Genomic DNA, 18,011 nt, shown 5'->3' with positions numbered 1-18,011 from the left:
GAGAAATGGGGTCGATGTTGTATTCAATCTGGCCATTAATATTCCAGTGAGTACGTACATTGACCGGAGTGATCCCATGTTAATTTTGTCCAAAAACCGGAGCATTCCCTAACCCGGCCTAAACCCTGGCGGCACCAAATCAGAAAATCCGGCCCTGTTCACGGAAGAGGTTGGAGCTCCGGCAGGGCCCTTTTCCATGGACTGGAGGCGAGCGTCGATTAGCAGCAAGGAGCTTGCCAGAGATTGCAGGGTGTTTGCTAAGCTATCATCCGTTAGGTGCTCCCGGGCTTGTTGGCGCTGGGGTGAGCCTGGGAAGAGGTGGATTTTTTCGATGAGCGAGCTCGTGGAGGGCTCGACTTCCTTGTCCTTTTCCCCTCGCGGCTGCACCCGCGCCCTCGCCCGCGCCCTCGCCCTGATCTCTCGGGAGAGCTGGCTGGAGCTGCTGGCTTGGGCTGGGGGACCGCGCCGGAGACTTGGTCCGGGAGCTCCCGAAGCTGGGAGAGAGGGAGATCTGGGGCTACAGAAATGCCCTGCTGCAGTAGATGGGAGAAGAGGAACTCTGCCTCTGCCGTACGTGAGCCGCCGAGGGAAGCTAGACGGGCGCTCATGCGCCGGTGGCTTGAGGAGTTGGAAGCTACTTCTGGAGGTACGTCGGAGCCAGGATCGAGATCCTTCGAAAAAGGTTTGTTGTCGGAAAAGTCTGAGTTAGACATCTTGAGGTTATATATTCCTGAGTGTTTAACGGAAGAGGAGTATTAGTGTACTACCAGTTGCGTATTGTCACCTGAGATGACAGCTGACAAGAGGGAAGAGCAGATACAGATTAGCGGGTGCAACGATAGGCTTGTGAGAATGGAGAGAGGAGTGATTTGTTAGCTGGGGAGTGACGCCCCCAATCACTTAATGAGGGAGGCGGGTGAGGGTAAAGAAGTGACGTGGAATATGAATGAAGAGCTTGGTCTTTCTGCTTGAACTTGCGCTAAGCTTCATGTATTTTGTATCGTACTAAGAACATTCTCGAGGAAAAAATACTCAGAACTCTTTATAACAGTCTATTCCTCCCTTACCTTTATTACTGCTACAAAATATGGGGAAACACATACTCAACAAATCTACAAAAAATAATAACATCTAAAAAAAAGTATTAAGAATAGTCTGTGGTGTTGGTAAAAAACTCAATCCATTCAAATGTGTTGATATAGTTAAGCTTAAAACGGTACTGATTATGCACAACATTTTCCATAACAAAAGGCCTAATAACATTCAAAAGCAGTTCCAAACCACAGTCAGGAAATACCCAACTAGGCATCCTAACTATGGAATGCCATTTAAGCCAAAATTAAATAAATAAATAAATACATCAATAATTAAATAAATACATATATATATAAATATGCCTATGAAATAAATTATGAAAAAAATAAATGAGGCAATAAATATGTATACATGTACATTTAAATACACATTTATTTATTTCATGGGACTTTTATTTCATAATGAGACATTTATTTCAAGAGACTTTTATTTCATAATGACACATTTATTTATTTCAAGAGACTTGTATATCATAATGACACATTTATTTATTTCAAGAGAATCGTATTTCATAATGACATATTTATTTATTTCAGATGACTTGTATTTCATAATGACGCATTTATTTATTTCAGGTGACTTGTATTTCATGATGAGACATTTCATGATGAGACATTTCCATTCCTTATATGCAAATGAACGGGGCGTGGTTAGCTCACAGATCCAGAGACCCAGACCAAAGCAACAGCACCACAACATTGACACTAACTGGTTCTTATCTGGTCCGCCCAATGCTGCTCTTCTGAGAGCAACCGCTCTGACAGCTCTCTCTAGTCTCTACTGGGAAACAGCTAAAAGTCCTTCTGGAGGTAAGCAATGCAACACAATTACACCCAGTCTGAGAGTAAAATATTTCTCGAAGGTTCGTTTTGCTTTCTTACAACGTTAAGTTAATGTTAACGTAACCTTAAGTTTGCTAGGAGGCTATTGTTACGAGCTAGCTGTCTTAGCTAACAACAGTTAGCAGCTAACGTTTTCTGCAGTTTGTGTTGTTCTGAAAAACGTGATGTAGTTATTTAAGGGTATGTTAAATTAACGTTATTTTACAAGTTGAAAGAGTTAAGTTGTGTTTAAAATCGTCAATGTAATGCACGTTAGAGGTTTTTAGTTTGACATGAAGTTAGCTAACGTTAGCTAACTCTACCAGGTTAGCATATTAAGCTGTACTTTCTGTGGCAGCTAGCTTAATACAAAGAGGGGTTTTGTGCTTCATTGCAAACTTTTCTTTGTTAATCTACCTGAAACTCTAGGGACAGTTTGTTTCTACTCAACTATACAGACCATTGTTGAGGAGATGCAAAACATACTGTACATGAGTTGGGTCCAACATATACCTTGAGTAATGTTACTTTGCTGCTAAAAATGAAACATCATTATCAGATGAGGACATCACCAAAGTGTGTGAGTCTGTCAGGGGATTTGATCTGTTCTCTGCATGTCGTACACACTGCTCTGGTATTACTTATCTTGTAAAATGTAAGTCTCGCTCTTGTCATCGTTCAGGCTTTGCATTTGAACTCCTATGACTGGTTACGGACTTGAAGGGAACGCCTTCCTGACATCCAGGAAAAAGGTGAGATTCTAATACATTTGAATGCCAAAAGCAAGTTATTGTTTTAACTTTTTAAATATGATTGTTTTGGGGCATTTCAGTTTTATTGGACAGAGGCAGTAGAGATCTACTGGAAACAGTGGAGAGGGAGGAGATGATATGCAGCAAAAGGCCCAGCCGGATGGTTGCTGCTCCGTGTGGAACGTGTTCTATCAGGTAAAGCACTTTGGTAGGCCTACCCAGTTATTTATGGTATTGAGTTTGAATTTAGCCTTTGGAATGTAATTTCCAACAGTGCATTATAAAGACTGAAAGATGTAAAGCTTGACATGATTTCGTCTTTTACTTAAGAGGATGTTTGTCCTCCTGTGTTGTTTTATTTCCTTATCTTTCTTTCAGGTGTAACATCTACCAATGGTACATGACAGAGACCTCCTCCACCTCTTTGCTGTCTTACTAGTCAATCCTTCTGATCAGGTCCTTTCCTAAATAGTGGTAAGTTTTACAGTTCAGTGTATGTTCATTTAGCAACTTAATGCTTTACCGCTGTTGAATAAACCCTATATTGCTAGTCATTTTATTAAAACTACGATTTTAAACTTTTTGATTCCAATTACAATAATCTTTTTGTTATAATTGTAAAACATATCTTAACATCCATCAGCAATCAATACAACAAATCATCCAACACTAAATAGAAGAAATCTGGACCTATTTCTTTTTATACAGCAGCATGTTTTGGGACTGCTCATTGATGTTATCAAGAGCCATTGAGTCTACCTTTTTGTAGTCGGCCTCTCAGAATGTTTATCATTTCTTTGTCTCTTAACATTCCTATAATTTTTTTATTTTTTATTGTTGACATTGTTTTGTTCTTTATTTTTGTTGTGAGAATCACTTTGCAATTATTGTGTAAGTGCTATATAAATAGTTATACTAATATTATTGTTGTTACCATCATTACTATTATTAATAAGGTCTTCTTTGTTTTCTTTATTTATCGCTGCAGAAAGGATCATGCCAGCCCACATCAAACACCTGATCAAGAGCTTGTGAACCTCACTGCTGCGGACACCTGTGTGATATTCGACTGACTGGAACCCTCAAAATGACCTGCAGGTACGATATATATATCTGCTCTGTCTGTCCTAAAGATAGTTCAATAGGGCTACAACAATAACAGTCTTTCCGTTTATTCTCTCGGTTCTTTAAGTGTATATTTTCCCATTTAATGCTTAAAAACTTTGCTCTTTTGACCCCTCTTTTAATTTTTTATTTCAGGCTCAAGCTCGGTGTCATCGTTTTGGCCAGTCTAAGGCGGTGAAGGTGTACCGTCTGATCACTAGAAACTATGAGAGGGAAAAGCTGGATAAAGCTAGTCTGAAGCTCGGGCTGGACCGTGCCGTCCTGCAGAGCATGAGTGGGAACAAAGAAGGCAACAACAACGGGGTGAGAAAAAAAAAATCTGTCATACTTCTAGATGCCAATTCATTTTTGGGTCAGTCGCTGTTGCAGTACGCTTAGTTTAATTTCAAAAAGAGTTTTCTAAATCCACTTGTGTAAATGTCTCTCTGCGTCGCCTTTAGCCGGTCCAGCAGTTCTCCAAGAAGGAGATCGAGGACCTCCTGAGGAAAGGAGCCTATGCCGCCATCATGGACGAGAACGACGAAGGCAATCGCTTCTGTTAGGAGGACATCGACCAGATCCTGCAGCGAAGAGCCACCATCACCAGGTATGTTCTTAGCAGCACTAGCCACTTGCGCTTTGTGAGATACCAAGTACTTGGTTATTTGAAATGTAATATTGATGATGTAATAATTAAAACTAGGGATGGGTACCGAGCCCCAGTATTAACGGGGCCCGGGGCTGAATTATTAAAGACCGTGGTACCGTTAACGTCCAACGTTATCGATCTTTGTATCGGTACTGGAGACATTTAAAAAATAGATGTCATATGTATTATATCTACACAAACATTATATCGCAGTCTTACTGTCGCCAACTCCGTTTCTAATATGCAAAAAGACTACGAAGTGCGTCTATGATTTATTTTCGATCTTTCCAATCCAGACGAGAGATCTCTCTCCCCTGTCGGTGTGCAAGGGGGTGGGGCAGTTTACACACAGAACCTGCTACATGCAACACACACACACACACACACACACACACACACACACACACACACACACACACACACACACACACACACACACACACACACACACACACACACACACACACACACACACACACACACACACACACACACACAAACACATGGCGGAGAGAACTAAGCGCCCCGAGGGTAGTTATGTTACCCGTCTTGAGCATGGATGTATAATAAGAACTGGATACAGCGTCGGAGGCGGGGTCTCGTTCTTTCCTATGAGAGCTGCTCATTGGCGCATGAAGTCAAAATGGCCCAATTTTTGAGAGAGCGAAACGTCACAGATTACCCAGCATGCCTGGCTGTCAGAGCAGAAGAACCCGTTTGTGCGCTCACAGAGCATGCGCCCCTTAAGCCCCGCCCCCAGAGCACACACTCTCGGCTCACTAGAAAGAATGGAGAGATAGAATAAATCTAGATTCGGCTTTTAGTGCATTTTACAACTTTAAGGACTTAATGATTCTAGGGCTATACAATAGTTCATACTGGGTAGTTTATTTAGTTTCAAAGAAATTATCCACCGATTTACAGACGTCTCTTTCCCAATGTTAGTCAAGGGGAAAAAGTATTTCTGGGCCGGTCGACGTCACAGACTGATAAGGAAGTTGTAGTACTGCCGTTTGGACACAACGAATATTTTCCTCAGAGTCCGGCGCACTTCCTGGGGGCTTGGTCTTGAGGTGGAAAATGCTCGTTGCCAAAAGTGCAATAAGAATTTAGCATGTAAGGGCGGTAGCACCAGCTATTTGTCTAAACATTTAGCAAAAGTGCACCACATTCAGACGGAGAAATGCACCGGGTTCGACTGTCTTTCTAGTAGCTCTGTATCCCCATCCGTGAGTAACGTTTCCATGTCAGGTGTTATGTATGCTAGCAGCAACACACAGAGTTAACTCAATGATACAAACATGGGTTAATGATTAGAGGTAACTGAGTTATTTATTTTGTTAAAGTTACAGCTATTCTGTTTGCAGTTCTATCATCAAATAATTTTATACGATTTATTAAAACATTGTTGTTTCTTATTTTCAGTTTGCTTCAAGCAGTGGCTGTACAAGAAAGATGTGGAGGACCAAGAAATGCTGGCCAGATTGGCAAAGACTGGAAGATACATAACAGAGAAGATAATGGATATTAACAAGAAAAATAATGTTTATAATTTCTTTGTTCCTTTTTACATTTTGAATTATATTTGTTATTTTTAAATCAAATGCATCTATTTTAGATTATATATTTATTTAGATGTAGGTTTTTTTTGTAATATTATTGTATTAAGTATAATTTATTAAATAAAAATACTGTTATGAACACTATACAATGTCTTTATTTTGATAGTTACCAGAATACATTGTATATTTAATAGCTTTGAATGGTACGATGCATGTCATGGGGAAAAGTAACAGTGACAAGTGTAGGAACTGTGGAGTTAAAGAAAATGTGGAACATCTATAAAGCTGAAAGAGAAAAACTAAAGGATAACGTTTTAGAGGCAAAGAGGGAATGGAGTGTGGTTGGTATTTTGGGAACAAAAGGAGAGGGAGAAAGAGCTACCAGAAAGAAACTGTTTACCTTTAGTGAAACTCGGGTAGGTAAAATTATCTAACATTAGGTCAGGAAAGATCATAGATTGTTGTTTTCTTTTGTTTTATTTATTATGTTTTTTATTTATTTATTTTTGGATTAGATCATAGATACGTCCATGAGTTAAGAGATGGAATGATATGATGATTCACACTCATGTACAGTAGGTGGCGGTATGCACCTTAAAGTTGTTTGCAATCCGCCAAAAAACCGAGAGAAGAAGAAGTCAACTGGTTTTCCAACGGACAATTTACACCGAAGAAGAAGAAGCGAACATTTCTGGCGGGTGAAATTTAGAGTATCAGATTACATGCGATGTCTGACTCTGAGAATTTAGTGGTTTCCCTTATAGTCCTTCTCCTCCATTTTCTTCCTCTTATCGAGGAGTCAGTGTGGTGTTGTTGCTTTGGTCTGGGTCTCTGGATCTGTGAGCTAACCACGCCCCGTTCATTTGCATATAAGGAATGGAAATGTCTCATCATGAAATGTCTCATCATGAAATACAAGTCACCTGAAATAAATAAATGCGTAATTATGAAATACAAGTCATCTGAAATAAATAAATATGTGATTATGAAATACGATTCTCTTGAAATAAATAAATGTGTCATTATGAAATACAAGTCTCTTGAAATAAATAAATGTGTTATTATGAAATAAAAGTCTCTTGAAATAAATAAATAAATTTGTCATTATGAAATAAAAGTCCCATGAAATAAATAAATGTGTATTTAAATGTGCATGTATACATATTTATTGCCTCATTTACTTATTTCATAATTTATTTCATAGGCATATTTATATATATATGTATTTATTTAATTATTTATGTATTTATTTAATTTTGGCTTAAATGGCATTCCATACCTAACTGGTTGTGTAGCAAGCCCTGTAGAACAACCATCAAATCACAAAGCTTATCCATAATCGGAGTTAGAACGTGGAATGGACTTCACCCAGACCTTTCAAGTATTACTAGTCATCAACAATTCAAAACTAAAGTAAAAACAATTATATTCGCAGAGTACTCCAGCTAACAAATATTGGACTTTCCCAGTATTATTTATATATGCATTTACTTTTTTCCTTGCCTTAATTTGTATTTCATTTATTTATGTTTCTCCAGTTTTCAATAGTTTTCTTTATTTTGTTGTACTCCTTAATTTCTTTACGTTTTTGACGAAATAAATGCCATTGTTATATTGATGCCAATGATGATGCATGGGAGGGCTACTCCCCATAAGCTATGCTTCAGCCCTCCTGTTTCTACTAATTTTGTTCATTTGTGTGTATGAATTATATGTTTTTGCTTTTGTATGAATTTAGTAGAATAAATAAAAAAATTTAAAAAACACGATGTCGCTGTAACTCCAATGGACACGGTCCGATCGTCCTCCAAACTTCGCTTGTATATCACCGGTCCATGCCTCAACAGCTTTACGTCAAATCTGACATCTCACCATATGCCGTTTCCATCCCTCGCCATAAAACACGATGTTGTCGTAACACCTATGAAAAGGGTCAAAACAGCACCACACTTCAGATAATGGTTAACGGTCCAGCGCTCAACAGCTCTACGTCAATGATAAAAGACGATGTCGCTATAACTCCTATGAAAATGCTCAAACTTCACGTGTGCTAACAGTACAGCCGTGAAGACATCTATGGGACAATTTTGAGATTTCTTCAAATGTCATTGCCATGGCAACACAATGCTCGCCATGAAACACGGTTTTCTCATAACTTCAGTGAAAATACTCCAAACGGCCCAAAACTTCACAGGTTTGGTAACGATGCAGCCGTTAAAGCGTATTATGGGATGTCATCAAATACCGTTGGCAGGGCGAGAGATCATTCGCCATCAAGTTAGTTCCAAAGTTTGCAGTTCAAATATTCTGCTGCTTTTCCAAGCCTTTTTACTTTATTTTCTTCTCTCATCACACATTCAAGCCCCCGGTGTTCATGTATCATTTCAATCTAAATTCTTCACTTTCTTCTTACACATTACATTTCAGCATTACGGAGCCCTGGAAGGTTCATAGAGAGAAAAATAAATAAAACGTGGCCACGTTTTACTTTCTCGTTTGCAGGAGATACCTTCTCGTGCGAACGCTTTATTAACTCGTGCGCACGAGTTACTAAAGCGTGCGCACGAGTTAATAAAGCGTGGCCTCGTTTTGTATGTGGGTGTATGTGTGTGTGTGTGTGTGTGTGTGTGTGTGTGTGTGTGTGTGTGTGTGTGTTTGGGTGTGTGTGGGCATTTGTTTAAGATAGTGTCGTTCGTTCCGGTGCACTCCGGCAGGACTATAGCACATCAAGATTAAGATTAAACGAATTTCTTTCACTTGGGAATACACATATAACTATGGAGAACCAGATTTGTGTAAATTACTGTTCGTGGTAATTTGAAAACAAATACCGGTGGTGTCGGACACACACAAACACACCGAACACGCACACACAGAGTGGAGCGGAGCTGAGCACAAACACATACACAAATCATGCGCCCCGGTGACAGGACATCTCCTTCATAAAACGAGGGGGAATACTCGGGTAGTTCGATGTGTGTATAGGTGTGTGTGGTTAAACGTAGCAGCCTCGATCTCTATTCAGCTGTTCTAATGAAGGGAAACGCAGTGACGTAAACAGTAAAAGGCACAGCTCTTTGCAGCTGGTGCTGCTCTTCTCAGATTCTGCTGAGTTACACGTTACTGCCTCCAGTTCCCTGTACGACGAAGCCAGTTCAACAGACCCTGGATATGTTTGATTTACCCGGCTTAACTAACCCTAACAAACGGGATGTCGCTAAGCGGTCCTACGAAGCTGGTTATCAACTCAGCAAATCAACCAGGGTTTGTCCGGCTGAGAGCGCGTTCACCTGAAAGGGACGGGGTTAGCAACATTTGACCAATCACAAACATGGAGACGCGTGCTGACAGCGCAGCGTCATACTTCATGAATGAGTAGTCCATCCATCCATCCATCCATCTTCTCCCGCTTATCCGTGGTCGGGTCGCGGAGGTAGCAGTTCCAGCAGAGAGCCCCAAACTTTCTTTTCCCTGGCCACATCAACCAGCTCTGACTGGGGGATCCCAAGGCGCTCCCAGGCCAGCGAAGAGATATAATCCCTCCACCTGGTCCTAGGTCTACCCCTTGGTCTCTTCCCAGCTGGACGTGCCTGGAACACCTCCCTAGGGAGGCGCCCAGCTGGCATCCTAACTAGGTGCCCGAACCACCTCAACTGGCTCCTTTCAACGCGAAGGAGGAGCGGTTCAACTCCGAGTCCCTCCCGGATGACCGAACTTCTCACCTTATCCCTAAGGGAGACACCAGCCACCCTGCGGATTTAACCCATCTCGGCCGCTTGTACCCGCAATCTCGTTTTTTCGGTCATGACCCATCCTTCATGACCATAGGTGAGGGTAGGAACGAAAATGGCGCGGTAGACAGAGAGCTATGCCTTCTGGCTCAGCTCCCTTTTGGTCACAACGGTGCGGTAAAGCGACTGTAGTAACGCTCCCGCTGCTCCAATTCTCCGACCCATCTCACGCTCCATTGTTCCCTCACTCGAGAACAAGACCCCGAGATACTTGAACTCCTTCACTTGGGGTAAGGACTCATTCCCTACTTGGAGTGGACAGTCCATCGGTTTCCTGCTGAGAACCATGGCCCCAGATTTGGAGGTGCTGATCCTCATCCCAGCCGCTTCACACTCGGTTGTGAACCGATGCAGTGAGTGCTGAAGGTCGCAGACCGATGAAGCCATCAGAGCCACATCATCTGCAAAAATCAGTGGTGCAATCCTTAGTCCACCGAACTGCAGACACCCTCCCCCACGACTAAGCCTCAAAATCCGATCCATGTATATTACAAACAGGATTGGTGACAAAGCGCAGCCTTGGCGGAGGCCAACCCTCACCTGAAATGGGTCCGACTTACTGCCGAGGACCCGGACACAGCTCTCGCTTTGGGAGTACAGAGATTGGATGGCCCTGAGTAGAGACCCCCTCACCCCATACTCCCGCAGCACCTCCCACAGTGACTCCCTGGGAACCCGGTCATACGCCTTCTCCAAGTCTACAAAACACATGTAGACTGGATAAGCGTACTCCCAGGCCCCCTCCAGGATCCTTGCGAGAGTAAAAAGCTGATCCGTCGTTCCACGACCAGGACGGAATCCGCATTGTTCCTCCTCAATCTGAGGTTCGACAATCGGCCTGACCCTCCTTTCGAGTACCTTAGAGTAAACTTTCCCGGGGAGGCTGAGTAGTGTGATGCCTCTGTAATTGGCACACACCCTCTGATCCCCCTTTTTAAAAAGGGGAACCACCACCCCGGTCTGCCACTCCTTCGGTACTGTTTCCGACTTCCACGCAACGTTGATGAGACATGTCAACCATGACAGTCCCTCAACACCCAGAGCCTTCAGCATTTCTGGGCGGATCTCATCCACCCCCGGGGCTTTGCCACCGTGAAGTAGTTTGACAACCTCAGTGACCTCCCCCCGGGAGATTGGTGTCGATCCCCCGTCATACTCCAGCTTTGCCTCTAACATAGAGGGCGGAGTTGTCGGGTTCAAGAGTTCCTCAAAGTGCTCCTTCCAACGCCCTAACACTCCATCAGTTGAGGTCAACAATGTCCCATCCTTACTGTACACAGCTTGGATGGTTCCCTGCTTCCCCCTCCTGAGGTGTCGGACAGTTTTCCAGAACAACTTTGGTGCCGCCCGAAAGTCCTTTTCCATGTCTTCTCCGAACTTCTCCCACACCCGCTGCTTTGCCTCGGCCACGGCTGAGGCTGCTGCCCTTCGGGCCTGTCGGTACCTTGCAACTGCCTCGGGAGTCCCCCGGGATAACAAATCCCTGAAGGCCTCCTTCTTCAGTCGGACGGCTTCCCTGACCACCGGTGTCCACCAGGAGGTTCGAGGGTTACCGCCCCTTGAGGCACCTAGGACCTTGAGACCACAGCTCCCCGCCGCGGCTTCGGCAATAGAGGCTTTGAACACCGACCACTCTGGTTCAATGTCCCCAACCTCCACAGGAATGCCCGAAAAGCTCTGCCGGAGGTGTGAGTTGAAGGCCTCCTGAACTTGGGCCTCCTCCAGACGTTCCCAGTTCACCCGAACTACACGTTTGGGCTTACCAGGTCTATCCAGAGGCTTCCCCCGTCACTCGACCCAACTCACCACCAGATGGTGATCAGTTGACAACTCCGCCCCTCTCTTTACCCGAGCGTCCAAAACATACGGCCTAAGGTCCGATGATACGATAACGAAATCGATCATGGACCTTCTGCCCAGGGTGCTCTGGTACCACGTACACTTATGAGCATCCTTATGTTCGAACATGGTGTTTGTTATGGCCAATCCATGACTAGCAGAGAAGTCCAGTAACAAACCACCTCTCCGGTTCAGATCAGGGGGGTCGTTCCTCCCAATCACTCCCCTCCAAGTGTCTCCATCATTGCCCACATGTGCGTTGAAGTCTCCCAGCAAGATTAAAGAGTCCCCTTCAGGATCCCCATACAGGACTCTTTCCAGGGTCTCCAAGAAGGCCGTATACTCTGAACTGCTGTTGGGTGCATAAGCACACACACCAGTCAGAGTTTTCCCCCCCATAACCCGCAGGCGTAGGGAGGCGACCCTCTCGTCCACTGGGGTAAACTCCAACAACGAAGCACCCAACCGGGGACTTGTGAGTATCCCCACACCCACCCGGCGCCTCACACCTTGAGCAACTCCGGAGAAGAATAGAGTCCAACCCCTATCCAGAAGTAAGGTTCCAGAGCCGACGCTGTGCGTAGAGGTGAGCCCAACCAGATCCAACTGGTAACGCTCCACCTCCCGCACAAGCTCCGACTCCTTCCCCCCCAGAGAGGTGACGTTCCACGTCCCCAAAGCCAGCTTCTGTCGCCCGGGTCTGGTCCGTCGAGACCCTCTGCCTTCACTGCCACCCTTCTGGCAGCGCACCCGACCCCATCGCTGTTTCCCGTAGGTGGTGGGCCCGCGGGACAGCGGATAGTGTAAATAGCAAATCCTGCTTCGTAGTACAGGCCACTGGTGCCGCAGAGATTTCATAAAGTGAAGGATGTTTTCCTTCTATAAAACAGCTGTGGGTAGCAGATACTGTGAGTCACGGACAGGAATCCCTCAATTTAAATAAAACGAGGCCACGCTTTATTAACTCGTGCGCACGCTTTATTAACTCGTGCCCACGCTTTATTAACTCGTGCCAACGAGAAAGTAAAACGTGGCCACGTTTTATTTATTTTTCTCTTAATGAACCCTCCAGGGCTCCGTACAGCATAGCAGTTTAGCGTCAGCTTTTCAGCATAAAGCATTCCCACTAGCAATGTCTTCAGGAATTGCATTCTCTAGTTTCCCTAGTCTTCTACAGCTTTAGTTAAATGTCAGCTGAATGTAATGTAATCAGGTCACCAGTTTAATATGTAGAATGTTGTATGTCCCTTAAAAAAGTCAAAAAAGCTCTCTAAAAAAAGGTTCATTAGCTTGGTCATTAAATGGACAATAAATTCATTGTTCATTCAAAAGATACTTTTATGCTTGACGCCTCTCTAATGTCTGTCTGCAAACCATTGTTCTTATTTTAAGCACCTTGCACAATCCATTTTAAGTCTTGTCTCACAGGTGAGACAAGACTTAAAATGGATTGTGCAAAAAGTTATTATTCTTCAGTACCATCCTAAATGTTTGACCGCCCACTTCTTTCTTCCATCAGTTCTCCAGTTCAAATTGACTGCCTTTTTTGTGCGCTGTCAGATCTGAGTGAATACTTTGCTAAATGTTGTTCTAACTTATATATTGTTGGTGTTTTCTAAGATTTCATGTTCTCTGTGCCTATCCAGATTTTTTTCTGGTGCCATTTCATACAGTCATGCCATGCAGGCCTCTTCCCTCATGAATTGCAACATTTTGAACAGAGACCAGGCAGACTTATAAAAAATGAATACCATTGTTGGTTTGATTTATTACCAAACAGTGACATTTTGAATACATTTTTTAAAGAGGAAGAATACATTGTCTGAGCCTCGCATTTGCATTTTAATGTTTGTGACTTGAGAGTGAAACACTGGAGGGTTGCCTGACCCATTTAAACATCCTTCTCTAAGAAGCACATGTAAGAGAAAACAAAAGCTGTGCTTGAAAATATAACAAGAATCGGCAGCAGCTCACTATTCCCACATGACCGGTACTACTGTTTCATTTGGTGACATGCCACCACAGGCCAATGGCCACCAGGGTTACAGTGAGGGCCGCCAAATGCTGCACATGGGGATCATCTGGGAGCGGCAGATCTAGGCTCAGTACCCCCACGACATCATCCAGGGAGGAGGCTTTAGAGCAAAAGATCTCCCAGCGACAAGCAGCTCTGACAAATAATTCACATCAAACACCTCTACTCTGTTTCACACACTGCAAGCTTTCATTCATCCTGGAAAACATGCCACTGTGATGTCGGCAGAAGTCGGGAGTTTGACTTGAGTGAAAGAGTTTTGCAAAGAAAGAAGAGAGAATATAATTCAGCTGTTGATTTCCTCAGGGCACTTGTTATCAATGTTTTAAAAGCAGAAGTACATTTTTTAATGTTTAAAAAGGCTAAAACTAGAGCATGTGTTCCTGTCCTCACTTTGCTCAGCTCTCATGGCTCCGTGCAGAGAGAAAAAATTAAATCTTCTTCATGCAGGGAGAACTATCCCAGTAAATGTGATGATTTATTCAGAGCCACTTCTCTTCATCATCCACTTCCGCAAACTACCTTTATCACTGGCTGGGCTGTCGGTAAAGTTTGACATGTTGTGGATTTTCTCTGCTTTCACAGGTGCGTGCTTCAAAGCCAGACAGAAGGGTATTTGTATTCAGCGTTGAGAGATCAACATCGCGTCTCGGCTGGGGCGGGGGAGGGTCAGATTTACATTCTCTCCGTGGGCAGGCGGAATTTCGACTCCAGTCGAAAAGGCCATGTTCAGTGTCAGGGATGAAGATGAAGCTCCTGCACCCTATGCAGCAACAGCTTTGGAGGAAAGTTAGGCATGAGGCAGTTAACTCTTCAAATGGAGGACAGACAGAACAGTATGTTAAAGGTCCCATGTCATGGCCATTTCTACTGATCATAATGTCATTGTTGAGGTGTACTAAAATAGATTTATAATGTGCAATTTTCCAAACTCACATTGGTTTCTCATACAGCATCTCTGTAAAGTATGTGTATTCACCGGTATTCACTCTCTGTCCTAAACGGCTTGTTCGAGCTCCTGCCCCCCCCCCCCCCCCTCTGTGAGCCCAGTGTGCTCTGATTGGTCAAGAAGCTGACAGGCTCGTTGCTGCTTGCACACACACAGACACACACATTGCTGTGGGCTGCTGCAGGAGCAGACAGGCTTGGCGATACAGCTAGAACAAGCTGAACTAAATTTTTAGATACTCTTATTGCTACTTTTCAATAATTTGGTGCTCAAAATTATAGACATGAATACAAGATGTGGAGATTAAACAGTCAATTTATTGTAATTTTCTTAGAAATAACTGTATAACTGATACATTAGCTTCTCAGAAGCAGACACAAATAAATAAAAAAAACTTAAAGGGGCTCACTTTTTGGGGTTTCCCCTCAGACAGAGGATGAAAAGAGGAATTTTTTTAAACATTAATGCATGAAAATATGTCCCGGATTGAAAACTAAATACCCCAAAAAATGGATGCTGCACTCAACAGTTTTTGTTTAAAAAGATAAGCATGTTCACTTTCTCCGGGAGAAGCCGAGATCTCTCCTTACTGAGAGTGTTGCCAGCTGTGGAGAACACTATCTCAGAAGGCGTTGAGGAAGCCCGAACACAGAGGTAGGTGCTGGAGAGCCGAGAGAGGATAGGAAAAGTTTCTTTCTTTCTCCACCACCAGTGGGCAGGGTCTTCTGATGTAGGGATGGGAAGGACTCGGAGGCCTCTGTAGACTAACAGCTCATTCCTGATGTTCTCGAGGATTGTTGGCGCAGTTTTTTCCTGTTGAATAAGGCTCCTCCGCAGCTCTTTATCATCTTCAGCGAGGAGTTCCTCCAGTGCAGAGACCCTGGGTTTCTTGACAACATGACGCTGAAATATAATATTTACCAAGTAAATGTAGTCAGGCTTATTGCTTTTGTTAGAACATTGGTATTACAGAATCATGTCTTACTTACATTTTCCACCTCCTCCCCTTCATACTCTTCATCCTCTTCCACTTCCTGAGCCTCCACTGGCACTGTATCCTCGTCTCCTAACATCTGAGACGTATTAATGTTGCTATGCACATTATTGCAATAAAAAGAAAAATACACTTCGTAGAATTGCAAATTTTTTATTAAATATGTAATTTTGATAAATACTTACTTCCCTCAATTCTGCTGCCTTTAGTCGTTCCCAAACTTCATCAGTACTCAGCTTTCCCTTGAATCTTGGATCCATAAGAGTTGCCTCCTCCAGAAAGGCCATTATGTCATGTTCCTGTACACAACAAAATAATAACACTTCACATAACACTTCACAGTGAGTGAGGGAGGGTATATATTGTTACTCATTATTAGGGAAAGATATGCAGCTGTACCTGGTAACGTTTGGAGAGTTCACCCCAGACTTTTTCTTTTACCGTGGCCACAAATGTGGAATTCTCCTCTTTAATGGTTAAGTGGGTCTTCAGTTTTTGCAGAATAGGAATGATCTGGCCACATGTAGAAGACTTGTCGCTTGACACACTCATTTTCTTCATCCTGACAACAATCACTTATTTTTTTACGACCTATTATAATAACATTATTATGTTTGCTTGGACCATTAATTAATTCATACCTGTCTCTCTTCATGAGCTTTTTGGCACGGGGGTGCAAGAATGCTGCTTGTATTGCAGGGTATTGCTCCACAAATCTCTCCACCATGAGATAAAGAGAATTCCAGCGGGTTTTTACATCAAGCACCACGGAATGGTCAGGCAGGCCTGAAATATATAAATGATGACCAATTCAAATGCATTTATTCCTCCTGTCCTGTCTGAATTACACTGAAACAATGAGGCAAAGTTTCTTACCCAGGAGACGCTGCTTTTCTTTGAAAATGATCTTAATGATTGAGGATCTTTTGATCCAAACAATCACATCCCGGATCCTTGCTGACCACTTAGAGATAGTTTGCACATTGTACACCTTTTGAGCCCCAAGGTTTAGAGAATGCGCAAAGCATCCGAGCTTTATTGTTTGGAGCTGTCATACAGCCACATCCATATTTGGAGCGTTGTCTACAGTTACGGCGACGACCTTCTGTCTTACCCCAAATTCAGCCAGGACTTCTTCTATTTGTTCAGCAACAACAGGCCCACTCTGAGACTCATATACTGCCTGTGTCTTAAGGAATTTCTGCTTCAACTGGCCTTTGTTAATGTAGTGGAGCGTGACCGTTATGTAGTGATCCTGTGTAATACTGGTCCACCCATCACTCGTAATAGCAACTTTTGCCACACTGGCAAGCTCTGCCCTCAGGTTCTCTTTTTCGATGTTATACCAAGCAGGTGTGTTGGTCAGTGTGTCTCTAGAAGGGGGTGGTAATTAGGGTTAAGGGCTGTGGTCATCTCCCTACAGTTGGAAAAATAGCAGCAAGCATACATATTTAATTATACACATGTATATTGTAAGTTATTACATCACTTAAACTGAATAACTTACTACACTCTCTGTAAATAATATGTTACATCTTTGCACTTCTGGTTATATGCTACCTGCCAATACTCTATGTTCTAGATTTTTCAGAACATCCAATTTAAGAAGAAGTAACATAGAGTGCAAGAATGCTCACAACGTCGTAGTCTGCTTATATTCAACACAGAAGCAAACATTGGGCAAGTCAAAACTAGGGCTAACTGACTTCCGGTATGATGGTGGAGTGAGAAGAAGCAAGTTAACCAACTCTCTCAGGTCGGTCCCGAATAAACCCACGAAAGTCAACTACTCGACGAAAGAAAGTAAGAAATGAGTGGGCAAAACAATACAAAAAGCCGGAAATCAAACAAAAAGCAAGAAAAATTAGGGGAACAACCCGAAATGGACGAATCCGCCGAAGCTAGCGAACACGAGGGAGAGCTAACAGAGACACCGGAGCCACGGGATTCATTTAATTTAATTTCAAACCTTTATTTAACCAGATTGGTCCCATTGAGATCATAGATCTCTTTTTCAAGGGAGACCTGCGGGATACCGCAGATATGCTACGTGCTGGGCTGGTAGCTATTAGCAATGATATCCGAGAGCTCAAGCAGGATCTAAGCAACCAGCTATCCACTTTTAAAGATGAACTGAAGAAGAAAGTGAAAGAAGAAATCAATAACCTCCGGCAAGAATTATATAGTAGGCTAAGCTCACAGAAAATCAAAACAAACTACAGACACAGAAAATGTGTGTTAGCGAAGCCCAGACACGCATAGCTGAGTTAGAAGAGTGGCAGTCAGTGGCTAACGGTGCACTGTTGGGAATGTCGGATCATACACGGCAGATGCAAGACAAATTAACGGACCTGGAGGGAAGAACAAGAAGAAACAACATCAGAATCTTTGGCATACCGGAGGATACAGAGGAAAGCTCC

At 43.2% G+C, this 18,011-nt stretch overlaps 1 protein-coding gene and 1 long non-coding RNA gene across 2 annotated transcripts; one reads left to right on the top strand and one right to left on the bottom strand.

Moving 5' to 3' along the window:
- Window positions 1–1,483: 1,483 nt before the first annotated feature.
- LOC307018492 lies at window positions 1,484–6,118 on the top strand. The gene is made up of 8 exons (XR_013802419.1): window positions 1,484–1,904; window positions 2,599–2,668; window positions 2,749–2,863; window positions 3,047–3,142; window positions 3,657–3,766; window positions 3,929–4,096; window positions 4,234–4,379; window positions 5,847–6,118. It is a non-coding gene; the product is annotated as an uncharacterized lncRNA (long non-coding RNA).
- An 8,935-nt stretch (window positions 6,119–15,053) lies between these two features.
- On the bottom strand, window positions 15,054–17,237 carry LOC307022954 (E3 SUMO-protein ligase ZBED1-like). The gene is made up of 5 exons (XM_079655892.1): window positions 16,468–17,237; window positions 15,991–16,377; window positions 15,777–15,890; window positions 15,587–15,670; window positions 15,054–15,500 (listed from the first exon to the last, which is right to left on the bottom strand). The coding sequence occupies exons 2-5, from the start codon at window positions 16,150–16,152 to the stop codon at window positions 15,120–15,122; spliced, it is 741 nt and encodes a 246-aa protein (XP_079512018.1). The 5' UTR covers window positions 16,153–16,377; window positions 16,468–17,237; the 3' UTR covers window positions 15,054–15,119.
- Window positions 17,238–18,011: the final 774 nt, after the last annotated feature.

The sequence above is a fragment of the Notothenia rossii genome (genome assembly GCF_949606895.1).
Source record: "Notothenia rossii genome assembly, chromosome: 1".
Classification (NCBI taxonomy): Eukaryota; Metazoa; Chordata; class Actinopteri; order Perciformes; family Nototheniidae; genus Notothenia; species Notothenia rossii.
The sequence above is the reverse complement of the archived record's forward strand: the minus strand, read 5'-3'. Positions and strand labels throughout refer to the sequence as shown.

Coding starts and splice junctions, on each gene's coding strand:
- LOC307022954 (XM_079655892.1), bottom strand. CDS start 16,152: ATGAAGAAAATGAGTGTGTCAAGCGACAAGTCTTCTACATGTGGCCAG. Junction 15,891..15,990: donor AACTCTCCAAACGTTACCAG/GTACAGCTGCAT, acceptor TGTTGTGTACAG/GAACATGACATAATGGCCTT. Junction 15,671..15,776: donor AGGCAGCAGAATTGAGGGAA/GTAAGTATTTAT, acceptor AATACGTCTCAG/ATGTTAGGAGACGAGGATAC.